The 26,777-nt window shown below is 36.4% G+C and overlaps 1 protein-coding gene across 3 annotated transcripts in view; it reads left to right on the top strand.

Annotated features, from left to right (window-relative positions):
* Positions 1 to 16,796, top strand: part of NPAT (nuclear protein, coactivator of histone transcription) — a 56,334-nt gene extending 39,538 nt beyond the window's left edge. For all 3 annotated transcript variants that reach the window (XM_019975364.2, XM_070767574.1, XM_019975365.2), the window contains 6 exons: positions 1,451 to 3,118; positions 4,620 to 4,735; positions 4,811 to 4,919; positions 10,017 to 10,077; positions 10,180 to 11,335; positions 12,469 to 16,796. In XM_019975364.2, the coding sequence (XP_019830923.2) occupies positions 1,451 to 3,118; positions 4,620 to 4,735; positions 4,811 to 4,919; positions 10,017 to 10,077; positions 10,180 to 11,335; positions 12,469 to 12,546 (3,188 nt within the window). In that variant the 3' untranslated portion in view covers positions 12,547 to 16,796. The remainder of the gene's footprint in view (positions 1 to 1,450; positions 3,119 to 4,619; positions 4,736 to 4,810; positions 4,920 to 10,016; positions 10,078 to 10,179; positions 11,336 to 12,468) is intronic.
* Positions 16,797 to 26,777: the final 9,981 nt, after the last annotated feature.

Raw genomic sequence — 26,777 nt, 5'->3', positions numbered from 1 at the left:
TTACTCCTTCCAACTTCGTCAAAAAACTTCATGACTTCCAAGTTTCACAATATGTCTTCCAAAACCTAGTTTTAGAATATGTCAGACTACATTCCTACTGAGAGTCCTTTGCCTGTACCCAAGCCCAATCCTCCATTTCTTCTTAGGTTGAATTGTAGTAGGATGTCTTTCTCATATATATTATGTGTGGAAGATTGTACCCTGCCCTGCACAAAATGAAACTTGAAATCCTATTTTCTAAGAAAGTCTCTTCCCACTTGATTGAAACTGACTGTTGTTGCTGTTGCTAAGTCGCTTCAGTCGTGTCCAACTCTGTGCGACCCCATAGACGGCAGCCCACCAGGCTCCCGTCCCTGGGATTCTCCAGGCAAGAACACTGGAGTGGGTTGCCATTTCCTTCTCCAAATCATGAAAGTAAAAGGTGAAAGTGAAGTCGCTCAGTCATGTCCGACTCTTAGTGACCCCATGGACTGCAGCCCACCAGGCTCCTCCATCCATGGGATTTTCCAGGCAAGAGTACTGGAGTGGGGTGCCATGGCCTTCTCCATTGAAACTGACTACCTGGATGTAATTTTTACTGATTTCCCCACAATAAGGATTTTCACGTGCTCCATACCCATTATTATGTTACCAGTGTCACATTAACAGAATTTGATAATGATTGCTATACATTTTTCTAGATTTTTCCCATTATATATTTCATATTGTTAATATTTTCTAAACTGTGAATGATCTATGACAGTATATAAGTATTTTCTCATATGCCCTTTTTTCTAACTATTGCACTTCTTTTATTTGTCAAGGTCTCCTCATGACATACTTCTTTATAACTTTCTCACATTCCATAGGCTCGAAAAGGTGCCTTTTGTTCTATACTGTTACAGTTATTAGCATGTTTTATTATGACTTTCTGTTCTGTATCTGCCTCCCTTTCTAAATCACCAAAGGCAAATTGGGTCATTCATCTTTATATCCCAGTACTGATCATATGATTGCTATTCAGTGTGTAATCTTAAACAGTACACAATAACATCAAATGTTAGTTATGCAAAATGTACTTGGCCCCATTTCACCTTCTTAATGAATATATCAAATAGTATGGTAGAAGTTGAAAAGTCAGCAGTTTTGAAAAAACTGTGTTTGTAGCCAGTTTTTATATGTTGGTACATATTAAATGTTCTTAAAAGTATATATTTTTTTCTTCATGTGTCATCTGTTTTCTAAAAAGCTTGAAAAACAATTTGACACTTGTATAAATAGGCATCAGTGATAAGAGAAGTATCTGTAAATTTTTTGGTACTCAAAAAAATGAGAGAATTTATCATATTTCCATTTGCTGGTATGTCAAAGATTAGTTATCTCCTTGGAAAATATGTTTAACACTAAAGATGACTACCTCAGGCTGTTATATACACTCAACATATGTTTCTGCCATCCTGATATTTTACAGATGATCCATCTGGTCAACCCTCATTTTGTACTTCCTATCAAAATGAAGACACATCAAATATTTTGAAGAATGGCAGCAACCATGATGAGCTTAGACAGGAAGCCCAGGAACATTTTTCCCACATAGACTCTAGCATCCAGAAAAAGGCGTTTAAAACAGTTGTATCTACTGAACAGAAGTGTAACCTTGATATTACCTTTGAGTCTGTGCCCAGTTTGAGTGACTTTAATGAAAGAGTAAACTCTGATGCTGAATGTAATCAGCATTGTGCTGAATTATACACCAGTCAGATGTCCACTGAGACTGAAATGGCTCTGGAAGTTGAAAAGAATTCTTTATCTCCCAATGTACAGAATGAATCTCAGTTACAGCCCGATCAGTCTCCTATACCAATAAGTTCAGTTGTTTCCCTTGGTGGTGAAACTAACAGTGAGAACTTAATTCTTTCTGGAAAAACTTCTCAGCTTTTACCCCAAAATATTCCATTAGCTGGAAAGGCATCTAAAAAAGGTCAATTTTGTGAAAGTTCTGATGATACAAGAAGACTTAAAGCTGATTTCCATAATTCCAAGTCACCAGATTCTAGAGAAATTCATCAGAATAAAATTGAAATTAATAATGTGTTACCAGTTACATCACAGCATCTTAGAGATTGCCAAGATAATTCTTCGCTTCAGATATTACCTGCGTCTATTGAAAATTCGGGTTTAACTGTATCTGAACAAAAAGGAGAAATTCACCTTGAAGATTCTGTATCTTCAATTAAACAACCGTCTAATGATTCATCATCTGTTGAGTTAAATCATACAATACATGAAACTCAGTCCTCCAAGTCTGAGAAAGCTGCTTTGGATTCACAAGAGCCTTCATCTTCTGTAAAAGAAGATGGAGATAGTATTTTTCTCTCTTTAGGTGAAAATAACTGTGAAGAAGTTACACTGATGCCTTCAGAAAGTAATCCTATAGAAGATAGACATTCTCTTCCTTCAGAATCTGTGTGTTCTTCAATGAGGGAGTCTCATCCTGAGTCCCAGAATACTAATAATAAACCTGCTAACGACAAATCTACAGAGATAGATGCATCAAATATAGTCTCTCTCAAAATTATCATCAGTGATGATCCATTTGTTTCCTCAGATACTGAACTTAACAGTGCAGTTTCTAGTATCAGTGGAGAAAACTTGCCAACTATAATTTTGTCTTCTCCTGCTAAATCACCTGCCAGAAATGCAGAATTAGTTAAATGCCTGTCTTCCGAAGAAACCACAGGTGCTATCTCATCTGCTGAAGGAACTGGGGATTCAGCCTCAATGGAACAGAGCCTTTTAGCACTCAAACCTGAGGACTCTAAAGTAAACAACATGCAGAATGAAGACAGCATTGCTCTTTCAACCAATGTTACGCCATGTGTTTCCAAGGATGGAGGATACATACAGTTAATGCCAGCTACGAGCACAACTTTTGGCAATTCAAGTAATATTTTGATAGCTACTTGTGTAACTGATCCAACAGCCTTAGGAACAACTGTCAGTCAGTCAAATGTTGTGGTGTTGCCTGGAAATTCTGCACCTATGACTGCTCAACCTCCACTATCTCAATTACAGACACCCCCAAGGTCAAATAGTGTATTTGCTGTCAATCAAGCTGTGTCACCCAACTTTTCACAAGGTAACTAAGAACATCATAGTGAAGTTCATTTCTCTGGAACGGGATCTACTTTAGTTTGTGTGTGTAATGATTGACTAGAAGGTAATAAATCATGGATGATGGTATAAGATTCAGAAATTTGTGATTATGCCTTCTGTACTTTAGAGAATTCAGTCATACTTCTTTTTTAATCTACTGCTCAGCTATGAAATTCAGTGGTTTAGTGTTTCACTTCTTTTTCTTTCCACACTTCTCAATCCGTGTCTAAGCTATAAGAAAAAGAGCAGTGGGGAGACTAATTCATCAAAAAGCTGTATACCTACTAAAACCCAATGTTGTGGGAGATTTTTCTTAAATAGCTGTTTAGAGTCTTGGTTTTCCAGCAATTTATTACCTATTTGGACAGACTTCCAAGACAAAAACTTGAATTTCTCCCTCTGTAATACTCTGTAATTTCTCACTATTTTCCACCTTTGAAAATTGATCCCTGTCTTTTGAATTCTTTGTTTATAGGAGGACTTGTGGCATTTATTACATGCCATTTTATATGTAGTTCCTGATTGAATGCCTGTCATGATGGTCATTCTTGATTGTATGTTCCTTATAGTTGGAGTTTGTGGCACATTCATCTATACTTCTTATTTATTGATTCCCAAGCTCTTTTCCCTTCTTTTTTTTGTTCTTTTTACATTTAGGCATACAGTTAAAGCAGATTAAATATTAGCAGTTAAGTATCAAGCCTGATGGATCTAAAGTTAAAGAAAGGGTCAGAATTAGTAGGCCGTGTGGGTCTTCAGCCGAAGCTTGGAGAAATAAGTAGTATTTGGAGTAAAAGGAAGGGAATCTTAAGCAGCACAAGGATAGGTGGATATTTGAGAGACTGAAAAGTGTTCATGAAGGTGAGGAGATCAAACTTACAGGAACAGTTAATGAATTTATTAGGAAAAGATTCATTTATAGGACAGGATTAAATGAATTATAATAGCCGTAGACTATATGGTTGATGTTTCCTTGTGAACATTGTACTTTCCCCCACAGTTTTGACTTGTTGCTCACTTATCTGGACCTTTTTGGACAAATACCACTGAGATAATAGTTTGGGTTTGTGAGTAAATCTTAGATTTATCAGTCTTCAGTTAGGACATAATTTTATGGTAAAAGATTCAGACTTGAAACCTGTACTACCAACTTTTCAATCATTTTCACTGTTTTTTCTAGAGGGGAATCAAGGTTACAACTGTAATATGATCTCCTGGCTATAGAGTCTTATGCTTACTCATGACGTTTAGCTTCACTAAATGCCATAGAATACTTTACTTCATATTGACTTTTTCTCAATTTGTTAGTCTTGCTGTTGTCCCTAAATTAATTTTTTTAAGGAGAGTAGATTTATATAAAAAGGAATTTATAATTGTATAGAATTTATTTCAAATTAATAATTACTTTGGTGCCTTGTATTTATGAAAGAAAAATCTCATTTTATTGAGAATTGTTTTTTTTGTTGTCATCATTGTTTTTGAAGGATCTGCCATTATAATCGCTTCTCCGGTCCAACCTGTACTGCAAGGAATGGTGGGAATGATTCCTGTGTCTGTGGTTGGACAGAATGGAAATACCTTTTCTGCTCCTCCTCGGCAGGTAAGATTTATGAACTGAAAATGGCTCAGTGCCACTTTTCAAACAAAATACAGTTAATGGCTTCTTCTCTTCTAGGTCCTTCATATGCCTTTGGCAGCACCTGTATGCAATAGAAGTATCTCTCAATTCCCTATCCCTCAAAAATCTTTGAAGAGTCAGGGACTAAAAAACAAACCTGGTACAGGTATGTTTTTGAGTTGATTCATGTCAACTTTATGTAATCTTTTTGTTTTTTGTTTTCTTTAATATTAATAGCTTTCTTAACTGTGATTGTCTAACCTTTGCTTAAAGTTTTTTGCAGTAAATAGAAAAAAAAATGGAACAGAACAGAATTTAGAAAGATCATGTATTTATAGGAACTTGTATGTAGTAGAGATAACATCAAAAGTCAGAAGAAACAGAATGGTTTGTTTAATAAATGAAATCTACCAGCTATTATGTATTACAGGGAAAAAATAATCTCTTCCTCACACTGTATATAAAATTAGGAATTCCAAGAAGATTAACAGGTAAAAGTGAACAGCAAAACAAATAATAAAAGAAAATATAGAAGAATCCTAATGAGGGCTGAAATAAAGGATTGCTTTTGAAAAATTAAAAAAGAATAATTTATAAATGGAAAAAATTTGATAATGCTGACTACTCTAAAGTAAATGATTTTTAGTACAATAAAAGACAGCATATGCAAAGTAACATGAGATTTTCATTCAAGACCTTTATGAATATTGTGCTGAGTTCTCAAACTTCTCTAGCTCAGACTTTTTAATCTTCATGGGTGACAAAATGCCTGACCTTAGGAACTTTTGACTAGTTTCATTTCTAAGTCTTTTTTAATATTCTTTTCAGCCAATCCCTCCCATACCTTTACCTTTAATGTTTTATTAGACCTATACAGTCAGCAAAAACAAGACCAGGAGCTGACTGTGGCTCAGACCATGAACTCCTTATTGCCAAATTCAGACTGAAATTGAAGAAAGTAGGCAAAGCCACTAGACCATTCAGGTATGACCTAAATCACATCCCTGATGATTATACAGTGGAGGTGAGAAATAGATTTAAGGGCCTAGATCTGATAGATAGAGTGCCTGATGAACTATGGAATGAGGTTCGTGACATTGTACAGGAGACAGGGATCAAGACCATTCCCATAGAAAAGAAATGCAAAAAAGCAAAATGGCTGTCTGGGGAGACCTTACAAATAGCTGTGAAAAGAAGAGAAGCAAAAAGCAAAGGAGAAAAGGAAAGATATAAGCATCTGAATGCAGAGTTCCAAAGAATAGCAAGAAGAGATAAGAAAGCCTTCTTCAGCCATCAATGCAAAGAAATAGAGGAAAACAACAGAATGGGAAAGACAGGGATCTCTTCAAGAAAATCAGAGATACCAAAGGAACATTTCATGCAAAGATGAGCTCGATAAAGGACAGACATTGTATGGACCTAACAGAAGCAGAAGAGATGGCAAGAATACACAGAAGAACTGTACAAAAAAGATCTTAATGACCCAGATAATCACGATGGTGTGATCACTGACCTAGAGCCAGACATCCTGGAAAGTGAAGTCAAGTGGGCCTTAGAAAGCATCACTACGAACAAAGCTAGTGGAGGTGATGGAATTCCGGTTGAGCTATTCCAAATCCTGAAAGATGATGCTGTGAAAGTGCTGCACTCAATATGCCAGCAAATTTGGAAAACTCAGCAGTGGCCACAGGACTGGAAAAGGTCAGTTTTCATTCCAATCCCAAAGAAAGGCAATGCCAAAGAATGCTCAAACTACCGCACAATTGCAGTCATCTCACATGCTAGTAAAGTCATGCTCAAAATTCTCCAAGGCAGGCTTCAGCAGTATGTGAACCGTGAACTTCCTGATGTTCAAGCTGGTTTTAGAAAAGGCAGAGGAACCAGAGATCAAATTGCCAACATCCGCTGGATCATGGAAAAAGCAAGAGAGTTCCAGAAAAACATCTATTTGACTATGCCAAAGCCTTTGACTGTGTGGATCACAATAAACTGTGGAAAATTCTGAAAGAGATGGGAATACCAGACCACCTGATCTGCCTCTTGAGAAATTTGTATGCAGGTCAGGAAGCAACAGTTAGAACCGAACATGGAACAACAGACTGGTTCCAAATAGGAAAAGGAGTTCGTCAAGGCTGTATATTGTCATCCTGTTTATTTAACTTATATGCAGAGTACACCATGAGAAACGCTGGACTGGAAGAAACACAAACTGGAATCAAGATTGCCGGGAGAAATATCAATAACCTGAGATATGCAGATGACACCACCGTTATGGCAGAAAGTGAAGAGGAACTAAAAAGCCTCTTGATGAAAGTGAAAGTGGAGAGTGAAAAAATTGGCTTAAAGCTCAACATTCAGAAAACGAAGATCGTGGCATCCGGTTCCATCACTTCATGGGAAATAGATGGGGAAACAGTGGAAACAGTGTCAGACTTTATTTTTCTGGGCTCCAAAATCACTACAGATGGTGACTGCAGCCATAAAATTAAAAGACGCTTACTCCTTGGAAGGAAAGGTATAACCAACCTAGGTAGCATATTCAAAAGCAGAGACGTTACTTTGCCAACAAAGGTTCGTCTAGTCAAGGCTATGGTTTTTCCTGTGGTCATGTATGGATGTGAGAGTTGGACTGTGAAGAAGGCTGAGAGCCGAAGAATTGATGCTTTTGAACTGTGGTGTTGGAGAAGACTCTTGAGAGTCCCTTGGACTGCAAGGAGATCCGACCAGTCCATTCTGAAGGAGATCAGCCCTGGGATTTCTTTGGAAGGAATGATGCTAAAGCTGAAACTCCAGTACTTTGGCCACCTCATGCGAAGAGTTGACTCATTGTAAAAGACTCTGATGCTGGGAGGGATTGGGGCAAGAGGAAAAGGGGACGACAGAGGATGAGATGGCTGGATGGCATCACTGACTCGATGGACGTGAGTCTGAGTGAACTCCGGGAGTTGGTGATTGACAGGGAGGCCTGGGGTGCTGTGATTCATGGGGTCGCAAAGAGTCAGACACAACTGAGCGACTGATCTGATCTGATCTGATGTAATTTTGAACAGTAACCTCTCTCTAAATACTCTCATTTTCATGGATATACCATTGAATCTGTCTTCAACCAGTGAGAGCTCTTACTACCTGAATCCTTACCTTTACCTGAATTTTCACTTGGGTTCATTTCATTCCCTATCTAGGCTAAACCCCAGAATCTACCACATCAGCCACTTTTCCCACTATTCCTAAACACTTTCATATTCACATTCTTCTAACATGTCTGCTTGATACCCTCTAGTCATGGATCTATGCAGCCAGAGATTCTCTGCCTTTATACCTGGGCTTCTTAGCAATGCTTTAGAACATCACTTTGCTGACAAAGATCCGTATAGTCAAAGTTAAGGTTTTTCCAGTAGTCATGTACAGATGTGAGAGTTGGACCATAAAGAAGGCTGAGTGCCAAAGAATTGATGTGTTCAAATTGTGCTGGGGAAGACTCTTGAGAGTCTCTTGGAATGCAAGGAGATCAAACCAGTCCATCCTAAAGGAAATCAACCCTTGAATATTCATTGGAAGGAGTGATGCTGAGCTGAAGCTCCAGTACTTTGGCCACCTGATGCAAAGAGCTGACTCATTGGAGAAGACCCTGATGCTGGGAAAGATTGAAGGCAGGAGGAGAAGGGGACGACAGAGGATGAAATGGTTGGATAGCATCACCGACTCATGGATATGAATTTTCACAAACTCCGGGAGACAGGGAAGCCTGATGTGCCACAGTCCCATGGGGTCCCAAAAAGTCAAACATGACTTAATGACTGCAGAAGTGATGCCATTCAGTAACACTTAAAATTTTCTCACCCTCACTGCCATTTAGTGATCATTTTAAATGCTTACCTGTCTTCTTTTTTCCCATTTCTCCTTCATACTGTTTCATACTTACACAGGTTTTCTCACATCTATTCAGTCACTACTATCCTCACTCTAAGCCAATGATTTTGATTTTTATCAATAGTAACGTCCATTTTTTCACATCACTCCCACTAAATATGTACCCATTCATCTAAAATCATTCTTCCCTTTTCCCTTCTTTCTTAGAGAAATATTTCATTCTTTCTAAGGTTAATGCAGTCTACCTTCTGTCTTCTGTGTATCTTCATCTTTTCTTTCTTTGGCTCCTTCCGTCTGTGGCTATTCAACTATCGATACAAGGATCATTCCCACCATTCCTTTAGGGTTTTTCCACCTGCCAGCCCTTTATCCCCAACCCTCTTTATCTCCCAGTCTTTGTTCATCCATATTATGTCCTTTCTCATGTTTCTACTAAAACTGTTTAAACTCACCAGTGACCTCCTAATACTGCCATATCCATTGGATGTTTTCCATTCTTACTTTACCGTCTAACAGTTGATACTCTTGGTAGCTTCTAGAATGAATGCATTCCTCCCTTTCTAATTTTATGTAACTTAAGATCTACATACTCTACATATCTAAGTCTCTCTTCTTCCTCAAAAACCTCCTCTGCCTACCTTTTACCTCTTGGTTAGTGTCAACATGTATTCCTCATTTATTCTTCATATCCGTGCGAGTGCCCATCTGTAAGACCTTCATCATCTCCTACCTCTAATATTTTTAGCCATCTAAGTAGAATTCCTATTTCTAATTCATCTTCTGTGCCATCTCCAGAGTGACGTCCTAAAACAAATCTATTCATACATCATCCCTAGTTAAAACTCTTAAAAGATTCTCTATAAAACCTTTTGAATAATACACAAAGTCCTCCACAGTATCATCTTTGCTTTCCTTCCCAGCTTCATATCTTGCTGCCCTTCCACATAAACTCAGAAGTCCTTGGAAATTAAAATATGGATATTAAAACTCCAGAGCATGTCCTCTCAGTGACATAGGTTTGCAAACATGACACCTTAAATAAGCAGAATTTTTAAATAGGAATAAAGTGTTTTGTTTAAGTAACTTTTTGGATCTAAGTACTGCCCTTAACTGTTACATTGATCATTGTAATCTGTAGATCAAAGACTGGATTCATATTTACCTGAAGTTGAAGCAGGTCATTTGTTACATATTTCTTCAGTAAAATGATTATCTTGTATATACTACCAAGCTGTTTTTTTAGATCCAGTATATTAAAGTATTTCATTTATACATTAGCTATAGCTTAAATTTTTCTCATGATGTCAGATTCTGTGATCTGTTCTATTTTCTTTCAGAAAAATGTACTTTCAGGAATGTTTTTCTTTTCTAATTAACTTGTTTATAATTCCAGGGAAACAGGTAAATAATTTGGTGGATTCATCAAGTCACTCAGTTGGATGTCATGCACAGCGGTGAGCATAAACATAGTTTCTGTCATAGAATATTTGAATGCTCAAGTTAAAAACAAAGAATTTCTTTATGTGGCTAAGAAAAAAAATTTTTTTTTCTTGTAGAACTGAAGTTTCTGACAAGATTATGGCTACAGATCTTGGGAAAAAATTGGAAGAAACCACAGTTCCCTTCTCAGTAGAAAGTACAGTTCCAGTTAGCAAGCCATTTGAAAGCCACAGACGTGTGCTCTGTTTTGATACCACTGCTTCTCCTGTGGCAAATACACAGGGGACAAATCAAAAGTTGGTGTCCCAAAGCAAGGAAAGAAATGACATTTCATTTTCTAACCTTGACTCACCCATTGTGTCCTCCACCTTAAAACCCCCTGCTAATAATGCTGTCAGAAGAGAGCGGGAGAAACCTTCTATGCCTAAAATTTTATCTAAATCAGAAACTCCCATTGGCCGACATGCCACCATAAAAGAAACTCCGTCAGAAAAGAAAGTTTCACCAACAGAAACTATACTTGAATCTTTCCATAAAGCAACAGCTAATAAGGAGAATGAACTGTGCAGCGATGTGGAAAGGCAGAAAAATCCAGAAACTTCAAAACTGTCTAATGGGCAGCAAAATGGGGGTGTGCGGAATGAGAAAACTGTAACTTCACTTCAAGAGCTAACCAGAAAACAAGGCACATCCTCAAACAGTAAAAATGTCTTTTCAGTAGGTGCACCTGTGAAGGATTTGAAACAAGATCAAACCAGGTCTGCCAGTTCTTTGATTAACCCACTCACCAAACATACCACAGAAATGTTACAAGATACTCAGTGGCATAGCCCAGTAAATAGACTGACAGATAGTACTGATTTATCTGTACCCCGAACATCTAGCTCAGGAGCAGGGGAAAAACTTAAAGAAGAACCTACAGATGGTATTAAGGTCCCTTCTAGTAGGCGTTTTGGTGAAGACAGCACACCCAAAGTAATGGTCCCTCCTGTCACACCAGACTTGCCTGCCTGCAGCCCTGCCAGTGAAACAGGGAGTGAAAACAGTGTGAACATGGCCGCCCATACATTAATGATTCTCTCCAGAGCAGCCATCTCTAGGACTACTTCCTCTACTCCTCTAAAAGACAATACCCAACAATTTAGAGCATCTTCAAGAAGCACCACAAAAAAGCGGAAAATTGAGGAAGTAGATGAGCATGAGCGAAACTCCCGCACTTCTAACAAAGGTCTTGCAAATTCGTCAATGCCAATGAAAAAGAAGAAAATTAAGGCAAGTTTGAAAGTCTTTAATTTCAAAACCACACGTTGTCCTTCTTTGAGCGCTCAGGTTAAAGGTCTCATCATTTTTTGCCATAGCTACTTAACATTTAACCAAGATAGCTTTGGGTTTTGATTGATAAAATACATTCTCTAGCAGTATCTCTCAGCCATTGTGGTACTCAGAAGTTAACTAGGTGAAACATTTTCCAAACAATTGCTAAGGCATTTATTTATAAACATCTTCCTTGGGAAAAGGTATTTGGTGGAAAGAATGACATAAGATGAAAAATTGGGAAGCTACTATTTGTAATTATCAAGTGAAAACTGCTTGCAGCCCCTTCATCTTAGGTTTCTTTCCCATGTCCTGCCATCTCTTCCATAGATTGTTATACTTGCTAATATGTTGGAGCAGTGTAAAAGTTAAATTTACCTGTCTTTAACCATGCTTACCTGAGGAAAGTAATATAGGATTATCACTGATAAAGTAATTTTTCCTCAATCTGTTTAGCCATTTAGTAAGTGGAATATGAATAGAAAGGTTTAAAATGTCATAAAGGAAGTATGATATCAAGGAAAGAATCCTGGTTTCTAAGCCTGGGCTGAATCCTGCATCTCCTGCTTATTGGTTCTATTACCATTAATTATTAAATAGCCTGTAACATCCCTTGAGTCTTAACTGCATCATTGGACATGAAGTTACACACATCTTACCCAATGGCTGTAAGACTAAATGTAGTGTTTGTAAAGTGTCTGGAGTATATTAAATATTTGGAACTTGAAAAGTACTTGTTACTCTTAAAATCTTAGTAAAGCTTTCTGAGGTTTACGGTTTAGCAATAATGAGTACCTTATATAAAAAGCATGTTCTATCTTGTCTCAACATTCATATACTGAATTTGTATAATGTTTTGTGCTCTAAAATAATATTGAGGTGCCATTGAAGTATACTTTATTAAACTTGGATTTATAAAAAATTGTGTCTACCTTTCTGTATAACTAAAATTCTAATGAACTAAACTTCCGACAAAAATTTTGGTAGTGTATGAAGTTCTACATGACTTAATAAGAAAGCTAGCTTTTGGGCCTTGTTTAAGTTTGATATGTCAACTTAGTTCATTTTTTCTTTCTTTCTTTTTTTGACAGAAAAAGAAGCTACCCAGTTCATTTCCAGCTGGAATGGATGTGGACAAATTTTTGTTATCATTGCATTATGATGAGTAAATATTCTGAACATATAAGAACATTGGCTATTTAAAACTACAGTTCCTTAAACTACGAGTGTAGGGAATGAGATACTGACGGAATCTGAGAGCATGACCTGCACTTTCTTTCATTGTACTGAAATTTCACTTTATTTCTAAATCATGCTGTTTTAAAACAGCTTCCTAATTTGTAAATAGATGTGCCTGGTATTGTGGAAAAAACATTTGCAGAAATGTAAGTAAAGCCAATCTGCAAAACTGTATAGCTTTAACAATTGCATCTTGTTAATATTGTGTAAATCTTATTGAAATAGAGGTTAAATCAGCCTGATGTTCTTTTATTTTTTGGTTTCTTATGATCTCTAATTTTGAAACTTACTCATCTGGAATAGTTTCTCACTTTGAGTGGGAAAATTACACTTTTCCTTATAAATTGCCTTCAGTAATTGTCCTACAAGACATCTGAAGACAGCCAGTAATTAGTGCAGAAGTGATAAGGAATTCAAATGGTAATAAAGTAACCAGAAATTAACGATTTGGGTTTTTTCCCTAGAGTGAATACTTTGCCACTCCTTAGAATTGCAGTAAAGATTGTACTCCTAAAATTTTACACTTTGTCTCTTCTGGTTGTTCCGGTCTCTTTGTTTTAAGGAGAGAATATTAATGCCATTTGAACACCATTCAAGTGTTCTGATCTTTCACTTATAACTTGTAAGATCTTTTACAAAACTTTAAGCGTTTAGACTATTGAGCCATAAAAAGTTTGGTTATGTAGTAGTTGAAATTTCTTGGTATGTATATACTTTTCCCCTAAATACTGGGGATTTAAAGAATTGCACTAATTCATAAACTTCTTACATAGTAGTGACCAATGCACATTTAATTTAAATTTTGTGTTCTATGTTAAAGCTTGTATGGAGGATTATCTTCTGTTGTCCTTTTAGAAAGCCATGTCCATCATAAGATGTAAAAAGAGAAATCATAGTTTTCTATTTTAATTTAGTTTCTCCTAAAATGGGCTGTGTTACACTTGGATAGAGGATGCTGTCTCTGTACCCCTTATTATAGAGTTATTCTCAAAAGGTCCTTAAGGAGAATGAAAGAGGTGCCTTCTGTATGTTAGACTCACACACATCAGTCAAGTTGAAGAATTGGTTTAAACCTTTAAATGAGTACAGAAATTATAATTCATATTTGACCAATTGTGCCTAGATATTAAAGTATGTTCTCTTAAGTGCTTTCTGTTTTGTTTATTATCAGTATATGCAAGGTTTTTTCTGAAAATGTCTATATTTATGAGTCATTTTCCTTAACTTTTTTTTTTTTTTAATACTGGGCCTTTAACATCCTACTTTAACACAACAGTTCTCAATGTGGAAATCACGTCTTACTTGCTGAACCTTACTGCAGAAATTTGTGTTGTAATAAATTTTTATAATGTGGAAGTGGTCTGTTTCTAAAGAACCAGGGATAGTTAATACAGTTAATGTTTATTTAACTAAGCTTGTACAGTTAGGTTTGAATAAATATTTTCATTAACTTCAAAAGTTTGAATTCTTTCATATTGGCAGTCATTCTAGTTTAGATACTTTTAATAAATCCCTTTCCAAGTCAGTTGTTGTTTTCAGAAGTTTACATAATGCTGAAGATTATAAATTTTCTTCTCATTCAATTAATTTGTATATGCTAAGTACTAAGAATTCATATACTAGTAAAATAAACTCACTTGGCCAGAATCCACTAGATAAATAGTATGAAGATAATCTGTATTCAGAGCTTTCATTTATGTTCAAGAACAAAACCATAATTCTGATTTTACCTTAAAAGTCAAAATGTGCTAGACTTAATTGCTGTACCTGGTACTGTATTTTTGCAACTACATGTAAGGATCCACTGTTTCTTTGGACATTACTTAGTGTATTCAGTTGTATGACAAATCTTAGAAGACTTACAATTAAAATATTTGATTGTTTTAGTTAGAACCATTTAGTAAATATGTTGAAATTGTACGTAAGTTAACATCCATCAGCATTCAGCCAAAGGCTAGATGTCATGACTAGTAGGAAGACCAAGGTTAAGCTTTGATAAAAGAAGTCATTTTAAAAGCATGTTGCTATATATTCTACGTTCATCATTTTTCAGACCACCATCTTTTCAGTCTCAGACTTAACTTACTGAAATTATGTATCAAATTTTGACTAATATGATGCTTTCTCTTGTAATAGAATTTCCTCTTTTTGTAAATATTAGATAACATTTTTGTATACTTTCTGGTCTTTTTGTCCTAAATTATTTTTTCTACATAATTGAACTTAAAACTGTAAATATGACTTCCTAGGTTTTTTTTTTTACTTCAAATAATATCAAGCATTATCCAGTTTTTAGCTCTTATTAAAAAATAACTAGCAGTGAACATGTTTGTAAATAAATATTTATGTTTTCGATTATTTCCTTAGGTAATATTTTAGAGGATGGAATTACCAAGTCAGAAAGTTAGTGTACATCTTTTCAAGGATCTCAATACATTTTGCCACATTCTTTAGAAAACTTTTTTCAGTTTATATTTCTGGCAGGAAATTGTCATTTCTTCCATAGCACATGCTTATCCCTTACCACAGATAATATTCAACTGTATCATTTTGGTTTCTATTTACTTCTTCTTGATTTGTTAAAATTAGGATAAGCTCTTCATCCGTATGTAATTTGTTTTGATATCTGATACGAAGAAAGAATCAGTACCTTTTCCCCTAAATATTTAACGTTTGACTCATATAACTGCTTAAAATAAGGTTTCTCTCTTCACACACATGTATAATGTCTCTTATCCTACATGGATTCCCAGTCTGTCTTTATTCACAATTCTAAAATCCAAAATGTTCTGACAGCTAATTTTTTCCCTTAAGTTTAGCATCAAAATTCATTTCAAGGCAAAATCTGACCTGGTTTGACCTGAGGCTACATGAATCTTTATATCTTTTGATACGAATATTCATATTTTTCTGGAAAAATAGTAATGTGCTTAGTTAGTACACCGTTTCAGACTCAGCTGGAGGTGTTTGATACATACACTACTTCTAAAAAATTCTAAATATTCTGAATGCTGACACCCAGTTAACCAGAGTTATAAAATCAAAGGTTTTGTACCTATATTATTAATAAATTTGTATACATATAAATACAGTATATAGTGTAGAGATTATTTTGTGCCATTGATGAAAGCATTATAGCTTTGTGTCTTTTTAACTATTCTGATTTTTTTCAAGAATTCATCTCTTATGCTTCCAGACTAACTTTAGAATCACTTGTATTTTTTCCAAGTTAAAATGATACTTGAATATTCATTTGAAATACATTAACCCTATGAGTTAATGATACTGAAAGAGGCTAACAGTAATATGGTATATATCCATAATTTTGTAGTTATCCCTATTCTCATAAATTTCTTGTTAAACTGGATATTATGGTGTTTTTTGCTATTTTTAGGGAACTGCATTCCAGTATTTTAACTAAGTAAAAATTTTATGAAAACCTAAAAGGGAAAACGGAGAAGGCAATGGCACCCCACTCCAGTACTCTTGCCTGGAAAATCCCATGGACAGAGGAGCCTGGTAGGCTGCAGTCCATGGGGTCGCTAAGAGTCAGACACGATTGAGCGACTTCACTTTCACTTTTCACTTTCATGCATTGGAGAAGGAAATGGCAACCCACTCCAGTGTTCTTGCCTGGAGAATCCCAGGGACGGAGGAGCCTGGTGGGCTTCCATCTATGGGGTCGCACAGAGTCGGACACGACTGAAGTGACTTAGCAGCAGCAAAAGGGAAAAGGTGCATAAAATATTGTTATATAGTTCAGTGAATTTTCTAGAAGTACACAAATCCACACAAATCACCAAGGTCAAGACTAGAACATTATCAGTACCCTAGAATCCCCCCATATTCCTTCTAGTAACTAACTGCTAACCCCACAGGTAATTATTCTGACTTCTAAAACTATAGTTTTAGCTCTTCTTACCTTTGCATAAATTGACTTATCAGGATATAGTGAGTTTTACTTCTCTTGCACAAAGTTGAGATCCATTCACGTATCTAATTCAGTTGTCATCATTGTAGTGATTTTTCATTGTATTTATCCACATTGTATTGTACCACTGTTAATCTCTTGTGTATTTGAACATATAGATTATTTCCAGTTTGGAGCTGTTATGAACAGAACTGCTGTGAATATCCCTGTGTATATTTTTTGATGAATGTATTACACTTTTCACTTGTGTGTGTGTGTGTGTATATATATATATATATATATATATATACATATATTTAGGAGGGGAGCGTTGGGTCATATGGTTGCATATATCTAACCTTACTCAGATTTTTCAGTTTGCAGAGTGGCTATACTAAGTCATATGACTGTCAGCAGTGTAAGGAGAGTTCCAGTTGTCAGTCGCTGTCGATATAAGTTCTTTTTCAGATGGACATCTAAAGTCTGAATATTTTGCCATTTTTTCTTCTAAGTTTTATTCAGCCTTTTATATTTTGATAAATAATGCATCTGTAATGGATTTCCCATTTGTATATCCAGTTAACACACTACAATTTGTTGAGAGGGATTCCCAGGAGGAACAGTGGTAAAGAATCCACCTACTGATGCAGGAGATGTGGGTTCGATCCCTGGGTCAGGAAGATTCCCTGGAGGAGGAAATGGCAACCCAATCCAGTATTCTTGCCTGGGAAATCCCAAGGACAGAGAAGCCTGGTGGGATACAGTTCATGGGGTGGGCAAAGAGACAAGACTTAGAACAGCATGGCATATCCAGCACATTTATTGAGAAGGATTATCCTTTCCCAAATATGTTGTACTGTTATGCTGTCATAAGCTGGTAAACTGAGTATGTGTGGATTTGCCTCTGGACTCCCAATCTGTTTCATTGGTCTGTTTTTGTAAAGATATACCAGTAGCGCAACACCTTAAGTGCTATAGGAAGTCTATTTTGTGTCCTTTTTTTTCTATTTGGACCCCTTACGGAATAGACTTTATGGAGCTAATGACTTTGCTGATGCTTATTTTTAATTTGCTAAAGATAAATGGTTTCAATATAATTATTTTCTAATCTCTTCTTTGTTGTTGTTCGGTCACCAAGTTATGTCCAACTCTTTGCAGCCCCACAGACCAGCGTGCCAGGCTTCCCTGTCCCTCACCTTCTCCTGAAGTTTGCCCAAGTTCATATCCATTGTATTGGTGATGCCATCCAACCATCTCTTCCTCTGTTGCCCCCTTCTCCTCCTGCCCTCAGTCTTTCCTAGCATCAGGGTCTTTTCCAGTGAGTCAGCTGTTCACATCAGGTGACCTAAGTACTAGAGCTTCAGCATCAGCATCAGTCCTTCCAATGAGTATTCAGGGTTGATTTCCTTTAAGATTGACTGGTTGGATCTCCTTGCAGTCCAAGGGACCCTCAAAAGTCTTCTCCAACACCACAGTTCAAAAGCATCAATTCTTTGATGCTCTGTCTTCTTTATGGTCCAGGTCTCACATCCGTACGTGACAAATGGAAAGACTATAGCCTTGACTATATGGACCTTTGTCCACAAAGTGATGTCCCTGCTTTTTAATATACTGTCTAGGTTTGCTGTAGCTTTTTCCTGCCGAGAAGTATTTTCATGGCTGCAGTCACCATCCACAGTGACGTTTGCAGGAAATCTGTCAGTGCCTCCATCTTGTCCCCTTCTATTTGCCATGAAGTTATGGGCAGGATGCCATGAGCTTAGTTTTTTGAATGTTAAGTTTTAAGCCAGCTTTTTCACACTCCTCTTTCACCTTCATCAAGAGGCCCTTTAGTTCCTCTTCACTTTCTGCCATTAAAGTGGTATCGTCTTTATATCTAAGGTTGTTGGTATTTCTCCCGGAAATCTTGATCCAGCCCGTAACTCATCCAGCCAAGCATTTCACATGATGTGCTCTGTGTATAAGTTAAATAAACAGGGTGACAATAAAAAGCCTTGTACGCCTTTCTCAATTCTGAGCTAGTCAATTGTTCCATATAAGTTCTAACTGTTGCTTCTTGACCCACATACAGGTTTCTCAGGTGACCTGTAAGATGATCTGGTATCCCATCTCTAAAAGTTTTCCAGTTTATTATGATCCATAGAGTCAAAGCCTTTACCATAGTCAATGAAACAGTAGTACATGTTTTTCTGGAACTCCCTGGCTTTCTGTATGATCCAACGGATGTTGGCAATTTGATCTCTGGTTCCTCTGCCTTTTCTAAACCCAGCTTGAACATCTGCAAGTTCTCGGTTCACATACTGCTGAAGCCAGCCTAGCTTGAAGGATTTTGAACATAACCTTACTAGCATGGGAGATGAGTGCAATCTTAGGAATTGGGATGAAGACCTCTCCAGTCTTGTGGCCCCTGCTGAGTTTTCCAAATTTACTGACATATTGAGGGCAGCACTTTAATAGCATCTTCTTTTAGGATTTTAAACAGCTCTGATGGAATTCCATCACCTCTACTAGCTTTATTGGCAGCAGTGCTTCCTAAGGCCCATTTGACTTCATACTGCAGAACGTCTGGCTCTGGGTGGATGACCCCACGTGGTTATCTGGGTCATTAAAATCTTTTTTGTACATTTCTATATATTCTTGCCATCTCTTCTTGATCTGTTTCTGTTAGGTCTATACCGTTTCTCTATATTGTGTCCATCTTTGGGTGACATTTTCCTTTGATATTTTCAGTTTTCTTGGAGATCTCTAGTCTTTCCCCTTCTGTTGTTTTCCTCTGTTTCCTTCCATTATTCATTGGAGAAGGCTTTCTTGTCTCTTGCTATTCTCTGGAACTCTGCACTTAGTTGGGTGTACCTTTGACTTTCTCCCTTGCTTTTTGCTTCTCTTCTTTCCTCAGCTATTTGTAAAGCCTCCTCAGACAACCACTTTGCCTTCTTGCAAAGAAAATTTCTTTTTCTCTGGGAAGGTTTTGTTCGCTGCCTCCTGTACAATATTACGAACCTCTGTGCATAGTTCTTCAGGCATTCTGTTTACTAGATCTAATCCCTTGAATCTATCTGTCACCTCTACTTAATATTCATAGGGGATTTAAGTCATATCTGACTGCCTTAGTGGTTTTCCCCGCTTTCGTTAGGTCAAACCTTAATTTTGCTATAAGGAGCTGATGATCTGAGCCACAGCTCCAGATCTCGTTCTTGCTGACTGTATAGAGCTCCATCTTTCTCTACAAAGAATGAATATAATCAATCTGATTTTGGTATTGACTGTTTTTGATGTCCATGTATAAAGTCATCTCTTGTGTTGCTAGAAGAGGGTGTTTGCTATGACCAGTGTGTTCTCTTGGCAAAACTGTTAATCTTTGCCCTTCTTGATTTTGTACTCCAAGGCCAAACTTGCCTATTACTGCAGGTATCTCTTGACTTCCTACTTACGCCTTCCAATCCACTATGATGAACAAGACATTTTTTGATGTTCTAGGCAGTCTTGTAAGTCTTCATAAAACTGATCAACTTCAGCTTTTCTTTCCAGCTTCAATTTCTTCTTACAACAAATAGTTATTTCTGTTATAACTAATAATGATCAAAGTAGGCTTTCTTGTCTTATTCTTTAATAGGAATGCTGAGTATAATTTTGGCTTTTGTTTGTAGAGTTTTAAGAATTTATATCAAGGGAGTTCCCTAGTGGCCCAGTGGTTAGGATTTTGGGCTTTCATTGCCATGGCCTGGTTTGAATTCCTGGTCAGAGAACTGAGATCCTATGAGCCACCAGCCAAGAAAAATGTAAAAAAATTATATCAGGATTATCTGTTCAACCTAGTTGGATGCTCTTCTAATATCAATTATTTTTATTAAATAAAAAATCCAGAATTTCTCTTTTTATTTCTAACCCTAATATTGTATACTTTGCAGTCTTAGTGTTTCTTTAAACAGAACTAAATTTGAAAAAAAAAACAACTAAATTTGATTTGCCCAATTTCTATTTAAATATTTACTGATGTTGGTTTCAAGCTTAAATTCCAATATTTTACATGAACTTGAAACTTTCTAATGTGTCTGAATATTGGAATAATAAAGGGTACCTATTTTTAATGTGATACTTAAATAAGACAATATATGTAAAGCATTTAGGTCACTGAAACATAATAAGCATTTTAACATCTAGCTGCTACTCTAGCTGATGCTGATTTTTATTTTCTGTGACTGTTTTTAATGGATAGTTGGTTTACAATATTACACTAGTTTCAGGTGTATAGCAAAATACTCAGTCATATATGTATGTGTGTGTGTGAATGTATATTTTTTTCAGATTCTTTTCCCTTACAGGTTATTACAAAATATTGAGTATAGGTCCCTGGGCTATACAGAAGATCCTTGTTTGTTATCTCTCTTATTAGTAGCTGTGTGTATATGTTAATCCTATACTCCTAATTTATCCCTCCCCCACCATCTCCCCTATGGTAACCATAAGTTTGTATGTCTGTGGATCTATTTCTGTTTTGTAGTTCATTAGTGTTTTTTTTTTTTTTTTTAAGATTTCACATATAAACAATATATATTTGTCTTTCTCTTTCTCAGCTTAGTTCTTTTAGTTTAATAATTTCTAGGTCCATCCATGTTGACTGCAAACAACATGATTTCTTTTTAATAACTAATGTGTGTGTGTATATATATATATATATATATATATATATCATATTTTCTTTATCCATCTGTAGAAGGACATTTAGGTTGCTTCCATATCTTGGTGTAAGTGTATTTAGAATGGAATACAAAATTGAAACTAAATCACCAATAAATTATCCAAGACTGAAAGCTTTTGCAGAAGCAGTTCAGTTTATTTTCCCCCAGTTTTCTTTCAATCTGATTGTTCTTGTCAGACTTATGAGTTTTTTACTGAATTAAATTATATTTTCTCTCAATTTTTGCTTTTGTTCTGTTTAAATTACATGTGTTTTTTTCCTAACAAAATCACCTCTTGACACTTAAAAATAATTTTTTTTCTGATTCACTAATTGCTTATTGTTTCCTATCTTTCCTAAGCATTTAGTCAACAAACACTAAGAATTTAGTTCTGATTTTACCTTTATATATCAAAATTGGAAAAAAGTTACTTTCATTGTATTTTCATTTTTTTTTCTATCTACTTAGAATAAGGTAGCATGCTTTTTTATTTAAACATTATAGTATTTTGATTGTTGTGGCTAAAAGGTTAAAATTTCTGTGTTTTATAGGTGTTTAAAAACAAGTATTAGGTTTATAAAGGTACAAAGTTTGATATTTAATTGTTTACTATCAAATCCCATTTAACTTTGCTTTTAATACTTGATAAAAATATTTAATTTCCCATTATAATTATCTTGGATATAGTTTTTAGTTAAGTTGTTTGATATTAGTGCATAGTCTGTAAGTAGCATAACTTCATTTTTTTTTACCTTTATTGAGATAATTGGCAAACCTGTAACATATTTAAAGTGTACTGTATATCATGATTTGATCTACATATGCATTGTTGAAAGCGCAACTAGTTATTTGTCACATCTATCACCTCACATATTCATCTTTAATTTGGGGAGGGGGATAATATTTGAGTTCTACTCTCAGCAAATTTCAGTTTCATAATACAGTATTATCATCTATGAAAGTGAAAGTCACTCAGTTGTGTCCCACTCTTTGGAATTCTCCAGGCCAGAATACTGGAGCAGTTTGCCTTTCCCTTCTCCAGGGGATCTTCCCAACCCAGGGATCAAACCCAGGTCTCCTGCATTGTAGACAGATTCTTTACCCGCTGAGCCACAAGGGAAGCCCAAGAATACTATAGTGGGTAGTCTATCCCTTCTTCAGAGGATCTTCATGACCCAGGAACTGAACTGGGGTCTCCTGCATTGCAGATGGATTCTTTACCAACTGAGCTATCAGGGAAGCCCATTATCTACAGTCACCATAATATACATTAGATCCTCAGACTTTATTCATGTTATAACTGAAATTTTGTACACTTTGACCTCTTCCTATTTTTCTTGTATACTCCCATCCCCTAGTTGTCCTACTGATTTGGTTTGGGGGCTTCTTTTTGGTGTTTTTTTAATATTTTTTCCAGATTCCATGTGTAAATGATTACATGCAGTATGTGTCTTTCTTCTGGCCCATTTCACTTAGCATCATTCTCAAGATCCATATATGTTGTCACAAATGGCAAGATTTCTTTCTTTCTCATTGGTGAAATGATATTCTATTGTATATATTTACCATATCTTTTACTGATTCATCCATTGACTACCACTTAAATCTTCTCATATCTTGGCTATGGCGAATAATGCTGGAATGAACATGGAGATGTAGATTTATATATATATATATATATATATTTATAATATATATATTTATTATATATATAGAGAGAGAGATATAATTTCCTTTGATGTATACCCAGAGCTGGGATTGCTGAATCATATTTTTTCAATTTTTTAAAAAAGTTTTTTATGTGGACCATTTTTTAAAGTCTTTATTGAATTTGTTACAACATTGCTTCTGTTTTATGTTTTGGTTTTTTGGACTCAAAGCATGGGGGATCTTAGCTCCCCGACCAAGAATCAAACCCAGCCCCTGCAATGGAAGGCAGAGTCTTAACCAGTGACCACCAGGGAAATCCCTCAATTTTTCATTTTGTAAGGAATCTCCATACTGTTTTCTGTACTTTATGCACCACTTTACATTTCCACCGACAATGCATAAGGATTGTCTTTTCACATCTTGAACACTTACCTTTTGTCGTTTTGATGATAGCCATTCTAGCATGTGTGAGGTGATATCTTATTCTGGTTTAGGTTTGCATTTCTCTGATGACTACTAATGTTGAACACCTTTTCATGTTGTTGTTCAGTTACTCAGTCATGTCTGAGTCTTTGAGACCCCCTGAACTGCAGCACTCTAGGCTTCCCCGTCCTTCACTATCTCCTGGAGTTTGCTCAAACTCATGTCTGTTGAGTCAGTGATACCATCCAACCATTTCATCCACTGTCGCCTCCTTCTCCTCTTGCCCTCAGTCTTACTCAACATCAGGGTCTTTTCCAATGATTGACTCTTTGCATCAGGTGGCCAAAGTATTAGAGTTTCACCTTCAGCATCAGTCCTTCCAATAAATATTCAGGGTTGATTTCCTTTAAGATTGTCTGATTTGGTCTCCTTGCTGTCCAAGTGACTCTCAAAAGTCTTCTCCAGCACCACAGTTCAAAAGCATTGATTCTTCAGTGCTCAACTTTCTTTATGGTCCATCTCTCACATCCATACATGACTACTGGAAAAACCATAGCTTTGACTATACAGACCTTTGTCGGCAAAGTAATGTCTCTGCTCTTTAATATGCTGTTCAGGTTTGTCTTATCTTTTTTCCCAAGGAACAAGAGTCTGAATTTCGTGGCTGCAGTCACCATCCACAGTGATTCTGGAGCCCAAGAAAATAAAATCTGTCACTGTTGCCTCTTTCCCCATCTATTTACCATGAAGTGATGGGACCAGATGCTGAGATCTTCATTTTTTGAATGTTGAGTTTTTAAGCCAGCTTTCTCACTCTCCTCTTTCACTTTCATCAAGAGGCTTAGTTCTTTGCTTTCTGCCATTAAAGTGATATCATCTGCATATCTTAGGTTTTTTATATTTCTTTCAGTAATCTTGATTCCAGCTTGTGAGTCATCCAGCATGGCATTTGGCATGATGCATATAAGTTAAATAAGCAGGGTGACAATATACAGACTTGACGTACTCCTTTCCTGATTTTGTTCCATGTCCGGTTGTAACTGTTGCTTCTTGGCCTGCATACAAGTTTCTCAGGAGACAGGTAAGATGGTCTGGTATTTCCATTTCTTTAAGGATTTTCCACAATTTGTTGTGACCACACCGTCAAAGGCTTTAGCGTGATCAGTGATGCAGATTTTTTTTTCTTTAATTCCCTTGCTTTTTCTATGATCTAGTTGATGTTGGCAATTTGATCTCTGGTTCCTCTGCCTTTTCTAAACCCAGCTTGTACATCTGGAAGTTCTTGGGTCATGCACCACTGAAGCCTAGCTCAAAGGATTTTTATGTACTTGCTTGTTCATGCACCTTCTGGCCATTTGTATGTCTTCTTGGAAAGATGTTCTCATCTTCTGATCATTTTCTCATCAGTTTGCTTTTTTGCTGTTGAATTATATCAGTTCTAATAATGGCAACCCACTCCAGTAATCTTGCCCAGAGAATCCTGTGGACAGAGGAGCCATGGGCTGCTGTCTATAGGGTTGCACAGAGTCAGACACAACTGAAGTGACTTTGCATGCATGCATGCATGCAATACATATTTTGGACATTAGCCTCCTGTCTATAGATAGTTTACAAATATTTTTCCCCATTCCAGAGGTTGCCTTTTCATTATGATTACCTTGGTTGTGTAGAAGTTTTTTAGTTTGATCTAGTTGTACTTATTTTTGCTTTTGGTGTAAAATATATATAGAAAAAAATGAAGATGCATCTCAAGGATATTACCTCCTGTGTATTCTTCTGAAGTTTCACGATTTCAGGTCTTAAACTTTGGTGTTTAATCCATTTTGAATTGATTTGTGAATCATGTAAGATAGTGGTCCAATTTCATTGTTTTGCAAATGGCTGCTCAGTTTTTCCAGCACCACTTGTTGAAGAGCATGTCCTTTCCCCCACTGTATATTCTAGGCTTCTTTGTTGTAAATTAATTGGTCATATATGCATAGATTTATTTCTGGGCTTTCTATTCTGTTCCACTGATCTGTGTTTTTATGCCAATACCATACTGTTTGAATTACTATAGCTTTATAACATAATTTGAAATCAACAAGCATGATTTCTCCAGCTTTGTTCTTTCTCAGGATTGCTTTATCAATTCAGGGTCTTTTGTGTTTCCATACAAATTTTAGAATTAGTCTTCTATTTCTTTGAGAAAATGCCATTGGCATTTTGGTAGGAATTGCATTGACTCTATAGGTGGGTTTGAATAGTATGGACATTTTAACCATAATCTTTCTGTCCATGAGCACAAAATATCTTTGTATTTATTTATGTTTTCAATTTATTTTATCAGTGTCATACATTTCAGTGTCCAGATCTGTCATCTCCCTGGTTAAATTTATTCCTAGGGTATATTAATTTTGATGCAGCTACAATTGGGATTGTTTTCTTAAATTCTCTTTCTGATAGTTCATTATTTGTGTATATAAATGCAAAAGGTTTTTGTACCAGGCATACCTTGGAATATTACAGGTTTAGTTATGGATGACCATAGTTAAGCAAATATCACAATAACACAAGTCACATGAATGTTTTGGTTTCCCAGTCATGGAAGTTATCTTCGGACTATACTGTAGCCTATAAAATAATATCATGTCTTAAAAAAGAAATGTACATCCCTTAATTTAAAAATACTTGAAATGCCTTGGTGGTCCAATGGTTAAGAATCCACCTGCAAATGCAGGGGACATGGGTTTGATCCCTGGTCTGGGAAGATTCCACACGCCCCAGGGCAACTAAGCCCTTGTGTCACAACTACTGAGCCTGTGCTTTAGAGCCTTTGGGCAGCAACTTAAAGAGTAGCCCCTGCTCACTGCAACTAGAGAAAGCCCACATGCAGCAATGAAGACTAAAAGTAGATAAAATATTTCTTTAAAAATAAAAATACTTTTTTGCTGGGAGTCCCCAGTGGCCAGGGCTTCTCAGGTAGAGCTAGTGGTAAAGAACCTGCCTGCCAATGCAGGAGACATAAGAGATGAGGGTTCGATCCCTGGGTTGGGAAGATCCCCTGGCAACTCACTCCAGTGTTCTTGTCTTGAGAATCCCATGGACAGAGGAGCCTGACAGGCTACAGTCCATAGGGTCACAAAGAGTCAGACATGACTGAAGTGGTTTAGCATGCACACACAGCCAGGTGGCCTAGTAGTTAGGATTCCAGGTTTTCACTACCATAGCCCAGATTCAATCCCTAGTTGAGGAACTGAGATCCTGCAAACCATACTACTTAGCCAAAAAAAAAAAAAAGAAAAAAGTAGATCGAATAATCTAAAATAAATAATAAAAATAAATTTTAAAAACTGATCCTTTGGCAAGTTATAATTTTTTTTGCTGGTGGAGGGTCTTTCCTCTATATTGATGGCTGCTAACTGATCAGGATGATGGTTGCTGAAGGTTAGCATGGCTGTGACAGTTTCTAAGGCAACAGTGAAGTTTGCTACATCACTTGACTCTTGTTTTTATAAAC

Source organism: Bos indicus, chromosome 15 (genome assembly GCF_029378745.1).
Source record: "Bos indicus isolate NIAB-ARS_2022 breed Sahiwal x Tharparkar chromosome 15, NIAB-ARS_B.indTharparkar_mat_pri_1.0, whole genome shotgun sequence".
Lineage (NCBI taxonomy): Eukaryota > Metazoa > Chordata > Mammalia > Artiodactyla > Bovidae > Bos > Bos indicus.
This window is presented reverse-complemented; position numbering and strand designations above follow the sequence as displayed.